This window comes from Eubalaena glacialis, chromosome X (genome assembly GCF_028564815.1).
Source record: "Eubalaena glacialis isolate mEubGla1 chromosome X, mEubGla1.1.hap2.+ XY, whole genome shotgun sequence".
Taxonomy (NCBI): domain Eukaryota; kingdom Metazoa; phylum Chordata; class Mammalia; order Artiodactyla; family Balaenidae; genus Eubalaena; species Eubalaena glacialis.
This window is the reverse complement of record NC_083736.1, coordinates 119,867,445-119,880,485: the sequence shown is the minus strand read 5'-3', so window position 1 is coordinate 119,880,485 and position 13,041 is coordinate 119,867,445. Positions and strand designations below refer to the sequence as shown.

At 40.8% G+C, this 13,041-nt stretch overlaps 1 protein-coding gene across 1 annotated transcript in view; it reads right to left on the bottom strand.

Annotated features, from left to right (window-relative positions):
• Positions 1-12,815, bottom strand: part of STK26 (serine/threonine kinase 26) — a 62,034-nt gene extending 49,219 nt beyond the window's left edge. Inside the window, exons 1-2 of the mRNA XM_061177701.1 lie at positions 12,682-12,815; positions 12,429-12,579 (exon numbers count right to left, since the gene is read on the bottom strand). Of these exons, the coding sequence (XP_061033684.1) occupies positions 12,429-12,470 (42 nt within the window). The 5' untranslated portion in view covers positions 12,471-12,579; positions 12,682-12,815. The remainder of the gene's footprint in view (positions 1-12,428; positions 12,580-12,681) is intronic.
• Between the last annotated feature and the right edge of the window lie 226 nt (positions 12,816-13,041).

Below are 13,041 nucleotides of genomic sequence, written 5' to 3'. Positions count from 1 at the left end.
TCCAATGCCCTAACCCCCTCCATTCCCTATCACCTTAGAATCTAGTGTAAAGTACCTATAACAATTTTAGCTTCAAAATAAGAGCTTAGACAATGATCACAAGTTTCTGTTAATCAGAAGTCATTTGTATACTACTCACATGCCTCTGATTTTACTAATAGGTAAACAGATTTATATCTATCAAAAGCAGTTCCTTTGATGCAATGATTCTCTGTAAGACTATTCTATGGGAGAAATTAAGCAGAGAATTGGGAATCTTGATAAATACAATCCTACGTAAATTCAATCCAATTCTAATTCACTAAAACAGCTTAACACTGGTACTGAATTTCATTAAAAGTTGTTTTCCATGATCTGTTTCCTGTATGGAATAGACTGCTGTGAGTCCAATTTCTTTAAGAATAGTAACAGTTTAAATATTAAAGACAGAAAAAGGAACTAGTGATGATAAAACCGCAACGTGTAAAATCCTGATAACACTGTTATGTATTTAGTCATAGGTACATATATGCATATGTATTTACCTTTTATAAATACATATTTAAAGATTTTTATAAATCTTTTTAAAGGTGGTAAAGAACTCTATATATTTACTATATAATAAAAATATTTAGCAAATCCATGGATACCATAATTTTTATTGAGTACATAATTTTTACATCAATTTTACTGAATTCCTTTTATATGCAGACCTTCTTAAATGACATTACCAAATCATCATTTTCTGCTTCTTGAACTTAGTGACCATCCTATCTTTTACCCATTTTTATTTTGACAATGCACTTTTCTACTTTTTAAAATAGTTATGTCTAAATTTGGTACAGCTGACTAAAAACTCTACTGGCCAATGTTGAGCCTCATTTTCTCGAATAGATCAAAAGTGTTTTTGAACACAAAATATACTTCCTGTACAATATACATTTCATGTGCATATACACACAGCCTCCATCAATTTTCCCCAATGAAAACTTAATTTACCGTCCAAAATCATGAAAAATGGGTCACAAAAGTAATTAAGTATCCTGGAAAAGAGATAGCTACCCCCAAAGAAGTGAGAGGTATAAGGTAAACATATCAGAATTTTACACCCAAACAAATTGTATTCCCTAAAGGGGGAGAAAGTCCCCTAGGCACTCAAGGACCTTATTTTAATGGTAATTAAACATCACCTAAAATGTGTTTAGAGGTACATTTCTACACATGTTTTTCAACATCCTCACTGGTGGCACATCTTCGATTCTGAAGGATAATTTCGGTTTTGTTACCTGTGTGTTCATTTTAGAAATTGAAAAGTGACTTAGGTCCAAGGCTGGTGAATGAAGTGGGGAATCAAGTTTGCTCACATTGTTTGGTGTTGGCAAACTCATTAAGTAGGCCCATTTGCTTCTCTTATTTTCAGTTCTAATCCTTTGTTGAAACTGAGCTCTGAGCTTTCCTACATGGTACCTGTTGGCAAATGGTAATATATTAATCTGACAGGTATAGAGAATATTCTAGAGAGCAGAAGCTGGAGTCAGAAAGGCCATTTAGGAAGTGGTTTGATATTTCCTTAATGATTCAGAAGTAACTTCCTCTCCCCTCCAAGAATTTCCATATGTAAACACAAGGTGGCTTTGGAATATGATAACTTTGAATGGGTATTTTTGACATAATAGCAGCTCAGAGTTATTACATCTGGGTTTTTTTTGGGGGGGGTGGTCAATACAGAGTGAGGGAAAGGGATTCTGTACAACAAAATTGATGAGATGTATCAAAATTGGAAAAAGTCTTTAAAATGTCTATCTTTGAGGTAAATGGTGCCACTTACTGGCATTTAGGAAACTGGCATTTTATGTCACTTTAGCCAAATTGCATTTTCACAAGTATAAGCATAAATAGATTTCATGTTCTTAATAAAATTGTTTGCATTTGAAGAGCATTTACTGAGCTGTCAAACCTACCTGGATCAAGGAACACAGAAGTGGTGGGTGACAGCGAGATTTTGGAAGCTACAAAACTTAATACAAAACTGAGTTCAGCTTCTTGGAAGGATGACTGAAAATCATGTTATTTTGATTTCTCACAATTTCATCTACTATCTCTCTCCATGTAGGACCTCCCATCTCCATCTTCACTCCTGAACAAACCTGTTACTAATTGCTTCTGCTTGGTTGTGTGGCCAGTGCTTCAAATTCAACTTTTAAAAATAAACCCATTTTCTCCCAAACTTGGCAATATCTTTGAGTCTTTACTCTCCCATCACGTTTTTGCCCTTCCCATATCCAATTAGTCACCAAGGTCTGTCAAGTCTTCCTTACGTGGTGCTCAGAGTGGTCCCCAGACCAGCGGAGCAGCTGGGAGCTCATTAGAAATGCAAATTCACGGACACTGCAGACCTACTTGAATCAGAAACTCTGGAGGCAACCTAAATGTCCATTGACAGATGAATGGATAAAGATGTGACACATATATACAATGGAATATTACTCAGCCATAAAAAGAAACAAAACTGAGTTATTTGTAGTGAGGTGGATGCACCTAGAGTCTGTCATACAGAGTGAAGTAAGTCAGAAAGAGAAAAACAAATACCGTATGCTAGCACATATACATGAAATCTAAAAAAAAAACCAAAGGTTCTGATGAACCTAGAGGCAGGACAGGAATAAAGACGCAGACGTAGAGAATGGACTTGAGGACACAGGGAGGGGGAAGGGTTAGATGGGACGAAGTGAGAGAGTGGCATGGACATACATACACTACCAAATGTAAAATAGATAGCTAGTGGGAAGCAGCTGCACAGCACAGGGAGATCAGCTGGGTGCTTTGTGACCAACTAGAGAGGTGGGATAGGGCGGGTGGGAGGGAGACGCAACAGGGGGGAGATATGGGGATATATGTATACGTATAACTGATTCACTTTGTTATACACCAGAAACTGACACAACATTGTGAAGCAATTATACTACAATAAAGATGTTAAAAAAAAAAAAGGAAAAGAAAAAAAGAAACTCTGGAGATGGGGCCTGGCAATCTGTGTTTTAACAAACCCTCCAGGTGGTTCTGATACATGCTCAAGCTTGACCATCACTGCCCTAGATCACACCCTTAACAGCTAAAGCCTGGGCTATTACAACATCCACTTATTATATCTAGCCTTTCCCTCTCCAACCCAGCCTGTTAGGTTGGAAGCCTAATGTAACCTTCCAAAAACAGACAACGAACCATTGCTTTCATCAGTTCACTTTCTTGATTAAAAAACAACAACAACAACAAAAAACAACAACTTGCTGTAGACTGAGTTAAAAATAACTGTCTCAGTCTGGCATTCAAGGCCTTTCATAATTTGGTCCTAACGTAGTTCATGACAACAAGCACCGACCTCACACCTCTGTTATGGAAGGAACCTTGTGTGTGTCCCTTTATGCCTTTTCTCCTGCCTGTCTCCCACTCTCCTTTAAGGGTCTGTTCAGGGATGCCCTGCCTAGAAGCAAGGTAGTGCAGTGGCAAAAGCACAAGTGCCTAGCATAAAGGCATTCTATAAATGATAATTCCCTTCCTTAGTCTGATCTTCCTTGGAATGCTACTATATCAGTTTCTATCACATTTGGGATTCATTACTATTGCTCTGCACTGTTAGATGCCTACATGTGTAGATGTCTAATCTCTTCAGTTTCAGTATAAACTTCTTGAGGTCAGGGACTCCTTTATACTTTTTGTATCTCAAAGATAGGTATCAAGCACTATGTCTTACACAATGTGGGTCTTCCAAACTTTGCTGCTAATAATTTTCTAGCTTAAATCACACCTAGTTGTTTCATGAAGACTAAGCGTGTAAAGACATTAAACCTGGATCACCAGCGTCCAACTTGGGAGAGTCTAATATATTACCATTAACTGACAGGCACATAGGAAGGCTCAGAGCAAAGTTCAAAGGATTTGAAATAAAACTAGAGAAGCAAACAGGACCCTAATTAATGAGCTTGCTAACTGTTCTTCCCATGGGGTCGGTAGCACTTAAAAAGCATACATTTGAAATATGCTTCTTTCCCTGAGGCTGCCAGACACACTGACTGTAGTCTCCTTAACCACAAGAGGTCAAAGTTCTATTTTCTATCCCTATACTTAGTAGCATGTGTGCATGCTTTGCTGATTGGTTTCTTTTATGCTTCTACTTAAAGTTAAGGCAGGCAGCAGGAAATTGAGACCAGGGAGGCCAGAAACTTTCCCAGCTCTAGGGGGCAACAATAATGATGAACCTAGCTCTGGGAAGAAATTATGACTTTATGGTTTCTACTGGCTCAGCTGCCCCAAATTTTCTTGCATTAATAACAACTTATGCCCCACTTGATTATCTATGTTGCCCATCCCTTCCCCATCACCCACTGCTATGTTATTTATACTATACTGCAGCAAGCAGTTAAATCCTAGCTTAATATAACATACTGTAAAGTGATATGTCCCAAAGCCAATGGCTTAATGGAAAGCCGGGGGAGGGGGATAAAAAGGCACTAACAGAGCAACTCAAAAATGCATTTTCAAAGAAAAATCTGGATGCGTCTAAATGTCCTTGAAGTCTTTACTCCACCTGCCAAAAATTCACTCCTAGGATTGTGTTACCAGGCACTACTGAAATCTGGTAGAGTAATTCACTAGTGTGCTTAGAAATTCCCTAACATACCTAGTATGGTATGGATTTCAAATCCAGTAAAAACTTCATTAAGTTGATACTGGGAAGCTATTTCTATAATTAAAAGCAACTGTTATTCTTCAGCTAGACACTCTATTGTTCTGTAATAAACAAATTGAAAAATTCAATGATAGTTGATTTGAACCCTACTTTTTTCAGTCCTTTACATTTTAAATTGATAGGGTTTTACAGATTTCTTTTCCTCACTTTTTTATAAAACAGGTGAAAGGGGGAGGGGGAAAAATACCACTAAGAACACACGCTCTCTGTTACAAGGATCTTAAAGAAAGGTTGAGAAGTTTTTTTCTGTAAACATTTTTCATGAGAAAAAGATAAAAACACAATGCCTTGGATTTCCTCAGCAGCACATTCTTGAAGTTACTTGATCAAAAAGGAGGAGAGTGGACATTTTAAAAAAGATAATTAGAATATTTTTAACTCTTACACCTAAGCTGTCTATAGTTTTGTTTACTCTAGTCCCCAGGAAGTATGAACCACAATTTTTTTCATATTTTGCTAGAATATCCAAAGCTGTCGTACCAATGGCTAATCCAATATTTTAGGACACGGATCATTCTAATCCATGATCGTATGATAAACGAAGGAAAAGAAAGGCCAGCGGGCTGTTGTCAGAAGTATGCTGGAACAAGTCCAGAAAAGACTGAGGGGGAGTATAGCTCTATCCCCAGTAAGGTAAATGCTGGTGAGAGGTAATGGGGAGAGACAAGCAGGAATAGAGGAGAAGGATGGGATCTGCTCTGCACTAGGTTTCCTGGTTTCTCTGAATGTGCATTTCAGAAGATCTGCTTGAAATATATGGGATTTGGGGGAGGGACAACAAAGAGGATGATGGGTAGAGTTGGCCAGCAATGTGCTCTTCTGTTTTTAAATATAAATTTGAAGTCATTTTCCTATTGGAGAACTCTTCCTATTTCATAGGATTGTTGAGAGGAATTAGTTAATATCTTATTTAAATGTTTGCTTTCTGTGGTCCCTACCATATAACACCTTAGTCTAAAGTGGCAGATGACCAAATGAGAAATGTACATAAGATGGAGTGAAAATTTTAGCTGTGCATATTTTATTGATTTTTGTTCTTTTAAAAATGAGTTACCTCATGGCATTCCTCCAGAGACATTGTTGTATATGTACCTGTGGTAGAAATTCTTTGGGTCTTAACTACAAGAAATGAAAAGGAGTTTGTTGCATCACACCTAATAATAGTGTTAGTTTTTGTTCTCCTAACTCTGCTTTCTAGCAACAAATGAGTAAAACCACGACTCTTTCAGAAGATACAATTCATTCAAAAATTATCACCAAGCAGTTTGAAATTCTACTATTATATTTCTTTTTAAAAGGCATTACTTCCTGTAACATGTGAACATCCATGGGAGAGGTCACACAGTGAGTCACTAATCAAAAACACCTTAATATCAGTGAAATGTATCAGATTCTTTCTAATGTAACAGCTGGGACAGAGAAGTAAAGAAGTTTCTTTTATTTATTTGTTTGTATTTTTTTGGGAGGGGGGAACAAAGGGAAGGAACAAGAGGTTATTTCTCCCAAAGCCATAAATTTGTCTGAAATCAGCCCTAGTTACTAGGAAAGCAATGAGGGCTCCTTTTTCTCTCAAAGGTCTTGCAAGATGAGAATGAGAGCTTCAGTGTGTGGACAGCTGATTAGTTACAAGTATATTTCGTTAGACCTATCACATGTAATACATTAAAATCATTTTAGTAAGTATAAAATGTCTACACTGTACACACATAAATTAGCCTTCATGAGCTAGAAGAATTCAAGCATTACACAACATATTTACAGAAACAGAATGGAAAAAAGTCAGAAAAGTCTAGTCTATATGTACTGCACTCACTAGCCTACACTTTTACATATAATTCATACCTAACGGTATAAAGAAAAGTAAGATACATGGTCCCTGCCTTCAAGTAATTTACAACCTAGTTTGGGAGACAAGTATAACATATATAATTAGGGAAAATCTAAGGCAGTATATAAATCAAGGACTGGACTGTCTGCTACTGACAAGAGATATAACAGGTGCTTGGAAATGGGAGTGATTTCTGTAGCCTGGAACATTCAGAGAAAGTTCATGGGGAAAGCAAGATGGCGACCTTGAAAATCAGGTAGGATTTGGCCAGTCAGTGATTGCTGAATTGCAACTGGCATGGTAGAACAAAAGGGATTTCTTGTTGGGGAGTAGAAATAACTAAGTACAGATATGTAGAGAGGAGCCAGATAACAGAAAGTCTGGAAAGCTGAGCAGAAGACTTTGGGTCTGGTGGTGGTAGTATGTGTGTGGGTGCTTTGGGGGGGGGGTGGCGAGACTGGATTTCAATAGAAAAACATGGGTTGTCAAGCAGGAGTGAGAGGGGATAATGACAGTGTTTTCATGTGATTAGCCTAGCACTGTTTTGTAGGATGAACTGCCCACATACATCATAACACCTTTGATGAAGGAGTTCAAAATATACTCCACAGATGATAGTTAATTCATCCTGATAGCATCTCATTGAGGCAAAGGAAATGCAGCTTTTATTATTCCCCATTTTGTAGATGATTTGCTCAAGGTCACTGAATAAATGAAAGGCAGAATAAAAATACACAGTATCACAATGTTCAATGGTTCCTAGGTACCAGCTAAATTATATTCTCTCATTTTCTGTAACTCAAGCAAGGGAGGTACATGATGGACATTTGTCCTCATGTGCCATTTTTAGACCCTCATTAGTGTTCAAGGCACATGTCCTACCATGCCCAATTCCTGTTTACTCTCCGTTCAGCCCCCAGCCTGCTTACCCCATACCCTGCAACTACCTCCAACTCTCCCAGCTCACAGTTGTCTTTGATTATTCTGTTTCAGCTGGTCTTCTGCCACTATCATTAGCATATTCAACATCTCTGAATATGCTTCCCACCAATGAGGACAATGGTTTGGCTTTATCTATTAGTGCAAGCATTGCTCTCTACCTCTTTCCACCTCAAATTGCAAAGCTGATCAGTCCTTTCAGAAGGTGGAAGGAAGGTAAGAAGCCTACATACTAGATTCTGACACCAAACTGAATTCTTTCTCCAATTTAGGTTTCATGATGAGAGTTAAATAAAGAAGTCCCCCCCACCCCAGTTAACTCCTTCCCAATCCTGACACATTTTCTCATCCCCCCATGCATCTTAAGTCACCCTTCCTTTTCTTACAAGCCAACCCTCCACCTGTGCTTCCTGCCTCACGAGGGCCCTCACTTCCACACGCTCTCTGGCATTATGACCTTTCCCTCCTTGGTGGCTCCCACCCTTCAGTTTCAAGTAAAGAAACTGGCATATAGTAAATGCTCAGTAAATGTCTGGTGAATGACCAGAGCTCCAGATCTATATCTTCAAGTATTCGCTGGACATTTTTAAAAACAGCTTTACTGAGGCATGTTGAGATACAAAAAAATTGTACATATTTAATGTATACGATTTGATGGGTTTGGACATATGTATACACCTTTGAAACCATCACCACAATCAAGATAATAGACATACAGCTCTACATTTTTATTTTGTCATCCCACTGTTACCTCGAACTTCACAAGCCTAGAACAGAAATCATTAATGTTCTACTGGATCTGGCTCTTCTCCCTGACTTTCCGATTTCTTTTGGATGTACCATAATTGTCCCAGTTGCCCATATGCAACATCACAAAGGCTTCGATTCTTCCTCCTGTAACTAGCTAATTACAAGTCTGGTAATTATATTTTCTACCTCACAGTACTAGGCATAGGGAAGGCAATCAGTCAATGCAAGGTCCATTGCACCTGTACAGATATGAATACCTTGTTGAAGTAGTCTCAGTAGATCAAACTGCCTCAAGTCTCTCAATCCTCCAGTTCATCCATTCAACCAATCTTAAGATTTCTCTTCCTATATACAACTTTGTTGAGCCTCCCTTACTTAGAAATGTTTAATGGCTAGTCTGAAGGCCAAAACCCTTCCCTAGCATTCAAGAACCACCATAATCTGGACCCAGTCAAGTTTTCCAATCTTACCCCCTATTATTTCTCTAGTGGAATTCTTCATCATAGTCCAAGTGATTTTATCCCACGCTCAAAGATTGTGTGCACGCACACACTTGCTCAGGGTATTTCCCTGCTTGGAAATGCCCTCCCCAATATGGATCCTAAAAATCCTTTGGGGGCAAGCCTTCAACTCTTCCAGTCAGCAACTTCTATTATAGAGTAAGTATCACAGATTTTGCATTATTTGATATTTCATGCGCTAGATTAATCTCCCCAACAACATTTTAAGATCTTTAAGGGCAGAGATCATGTAGTATACTTCTGTATCCTTCCCAGAACCCCGTAACTAGGTTCACCAATGCAAGGCAATGTTTTCCAACTCTTAGATAAAAGTCTCCAATAAAGTGTTCATTAATCCTTAAACTTCATTTCCATCTCACATCTCAAATAACAACCATTTACAAACTGTACCACCCTGATCATATTTAAAGATACATGAAGACTAATGTTTAAATTCTTTAGCAGGAAGTTTAAAAAATTCTTTCACAAAAGGCATAACACAAAGCATAACATAATAATACTTAGTACTCTAATTCAACATTTAACTTTATTCTCCCACCCACACTTTATGAAAGATTTAACACCCAATTTAGAACACTTGTCTTCATAAACATTAATGCAGGTTCTAAGGGGAAATATCTTAAACTTAAGTATGATTTACAACCGAGAACTTCAAAGAAAAAACATGTTTTAAATCATTAAAGAGTAAATATTTGAGTGGAAAGAAACAGGTTTATTGGCTTATTTTTTTTAAGTTGTGCTTTAAATATGTTGCAAGAGTTTAGCTCCTGGTATGGAAAATTCCTTTAGTTATATACTAGAGAAGTAAGCACAAATTAAGTACCCAAAAAATTCATACCCTCCACATTTGGTGTAATATGGCAAAAAAAGTTCATTACCACAATATTAAATATTAACAATATGAGTTTGAATAACTAATTCACAAGGAAGGGTTTTAACTGGACCAAATCCTGGGTTTTCTTTCGTCACTCCAAGTTTCTTTTCTATTTTAAACTAGTGGCAACAGAAATTTCTTTGTTTGAAAGTCAGGAATGCTGGAAGTCTTAAGTGATAGAACAGGTAGCTCGACTTCACGTCTCTCCTCAGGGGGAGAAAAACACTGTGGATAAAGTAAATTTGTTTTTATTTCTGGAAAAATCATTTTTTCCATCAATCTTCATAATTCCCTAAAATAAACTGTTAAAAAGTTATAGGCCGGTCGACCACTTCACCCAGATTTGTGGAAATACTATACATGAATTTCAAGAACACATGGCTAACTCACGTTTTCTTACTACTCTAAAGGTCTAAAAGTTGCCCCTCTTTCACAAAACTCGAGGAGAATTCTACAAGCTCGTGATCTATTTCTGCATCTCATCTGCAATATTTTTAAACAAAAGAATAGTCAAAGTAGTCTAGGCTCAAGAGTCACACTGCATGCCATCAAATTTATTTTTAGGATACTCCACAATTTTAAAAGTGGAAAACTTTTGTGTTACACCAAATGCGTAAGAACCACATATACAAAGAAAATGGAAATAAGAAGTTAAGAATTTACCATTTCATTCAGACGAGGAAAATGACAAATAAATATTCCTCTCCTCTTTCCTAATATTGAGATGATTGCCCTCCCCAAATCAGGGTAGACAAAGTAATCACAACTTTGGGCAGACATAAAGTGAAAAGCAGAATTTATCATTCAGAAGATGTGATTCACATTCTCAACCACCTTAATTAAGATTTTAAAATTCAAGAGATAGGGAACTCAGATAATGAAACAAAGCAGGGAGCCATAATAAATACTGAACAGCAAGCAGTTCCTACACCATATAAATCAAATAAAGACAAATCAAATAAGGACCAGAAACCATATAAATCAAATAAAGTCAAGACAAATGAAATAAAGACCAGAAACCATTTTCTCCTCAGCGCACAGAGTTCCCCAGAATCACAAACTTGATGAACGGGAGGCACTCTATCTGCTGACGCACGCACGCAGGCAGCGCGTGCACACAATGGAGAGAGAAGTACCGAGACCCTCAGAGACAAACTACACATCCGTAACGTTCTACTCTTCACAGAATGGAAAGGAGAGCACGGTGGGAAAATTTTCGCACTTTCTTCCACATCAGACAGAGCAAAACTGTAGTTAGTAATGCAAATTACTAATTCTCTTGATATAATCAAAGGCAGAACTGAATGAATGGGGTGAGGGGCAGTGGCTGGGGGAAAGAGGGAGGGAAGGAGGGGGGTGGCGTGAGAAGAAGGAAGTTTGAGGCATTTTGTAAAGCTTGAATGGATCAACCTATAAAAAGGCCCTAATATTTCTCATTTCCCTTTTTCTTCCTTTCTTTTTTATTAACTACACAGCGACTTCCTGGGACTCAACCCAGACTTGCCCTATATTTAGCTAAAAGGCCTGGTGCTTAGGACACACAGGCGTCCTAGGTTAGATATATGTCCGACACAAACGGTCCTTTTGGGGGAAAGTATTTTAAAAATCCCTTTTTTTGTGTGACCATGCATCAAATGTGACCAACTGCTTTTTTAAAAAAATGAATTCCATTAATTAATTAGTGAACTGAGGCTCCAATCCATAGCACTTTGATTTCTACTAGAAACATAAGCTGTTTACTACTCTAAACATTTTTTCTGAACGTAGAAAAAGTTTGCTTTCATATTTTTAGAAGGTAATGAGGCTTAAGTGTTTCTAGTCTCTGACCTATTCATAAATAGGTTGTTTAGGCTGTCTAGCAAAGGAAAAAAAAATAAAATGTGAACGCTTAAAAGTTAGTAAACTTGGATAACATTTAGTAGGTAGCTTGAAATGCACCGATTTAAAAACATAAAAGCATAAAAAGTGTGTGGACATAGCTTATTTCTTCTTCAATAAAATGAAAATATAATGGGAGAGAGCTGGGAAGATGTCGAGCAAAAAGTTGGGTCCCAGGCAAGTAGTCCCTTGTTCAGGACAAAAAGCTTCCTTTAACCGCGTTGCAACAGACCTCCTGTGGGAAAGGCAGGGGGCGGGGCGGGGGAGTCATCACCTCCGCTACTCTAACCTAGGACCCTGCATTTCTCACGCCACCCTATGGGCTGGACCAGGTTGGGGGAGCGAGATACAACTTGGCCCTGAAGCAGCAGCACCAAAAGGGGAAAAGAAGTCACCTCGCTCTTTGCTCTACGCACACAGGAAGAGCCCAATTCAAAGCCGCCACCACCGACACCCCGTTGCCTTGCTCCGCCCCAACTTGTGTCGTGTGTGTGTGTGTGTGTGTGTGTGTGTGTGTGTGTGAGGGGGGAGCACCACTTGCGTTTTACCCCACGAATTCCGAGACACCTCCATCTCTCCCAAGTTAAGTGCTCCCACCTCCAACCCCCAACCGCACCACGCTCAGCCGGCGCAGGTGTCTCGCTCCGGGCTATTTTGTGCACCCCCCCCTCGCCCCCCAGCATCCCCACCTCGCCGCGCCCCCAGTCCCTCCGCGCCCGGCCGGCGCAGTGCACCACCTAGCTTACACGCCGGGAAACACTGAGAACCCTCTTCCCGGGTCACCTGGCCGGAGCGCCCGGCCCGGCTTCGGGGGAGCCCTGGGCCGCCTCTCGTCGCCGGTGCCCAGCGCGGAGCGCGCCCCGGGCTCCCGGGCAGTCACGTGGACGGCGGAGGAGGCCCGGGCGTCCTCACCTGCATCCCGGGCACTTGGACCGCCACCGGTGAGTGGGCCATGAAGGCGAAAGCTGCTCCGCGCGGCTTCGGCGGCGGTGGCGCCTTGGGCTCCGACTGGCTCCTCCTCCGGGGGTAGGTCGGCGGCCCTCCCAGGCTTTTCGACCGGGGCCTGGAAGGACACATATGAGTGGGGTTACGGGGCGGGTTGCGCGCGCGGCCCGGGGCCGGGAGGTGGGCGGTCCGCGGCGCGGCTCCCCGAGACTCAGTCTACCTTTCTGGCGCCCGCCCGCCGCTGTGGCAGCCGCCTCAGCTGCTGCTCCTCCTACTGAACGCTGGGCGCCGTGTGTGGCGGTGGCCGGGACCTGGGCTCGAGTGATGCCGCTCGTCTGCTCCTCGCCGCTTTAGGAAGAGGAGGTGGAGGCGCCCCAGCCACCCGCCTGCTCGCCGGGCCGGGGAGGCGGTTGGGGGCGGTTCCGCCGCTGGCCCTGCCCCCGCCCCGCAGCCGGGCGGTGTCAGGAGAGCTAAGGCTCCGCGCAGGGAAGGGGCTCGGCTGGGGTGGTTGGAGCCCGAGAGGAGGGAGGCTCTCCCGGCCCACGGAGAGGAGAACCCGCGGACAGAGGGGCCTGGAGCA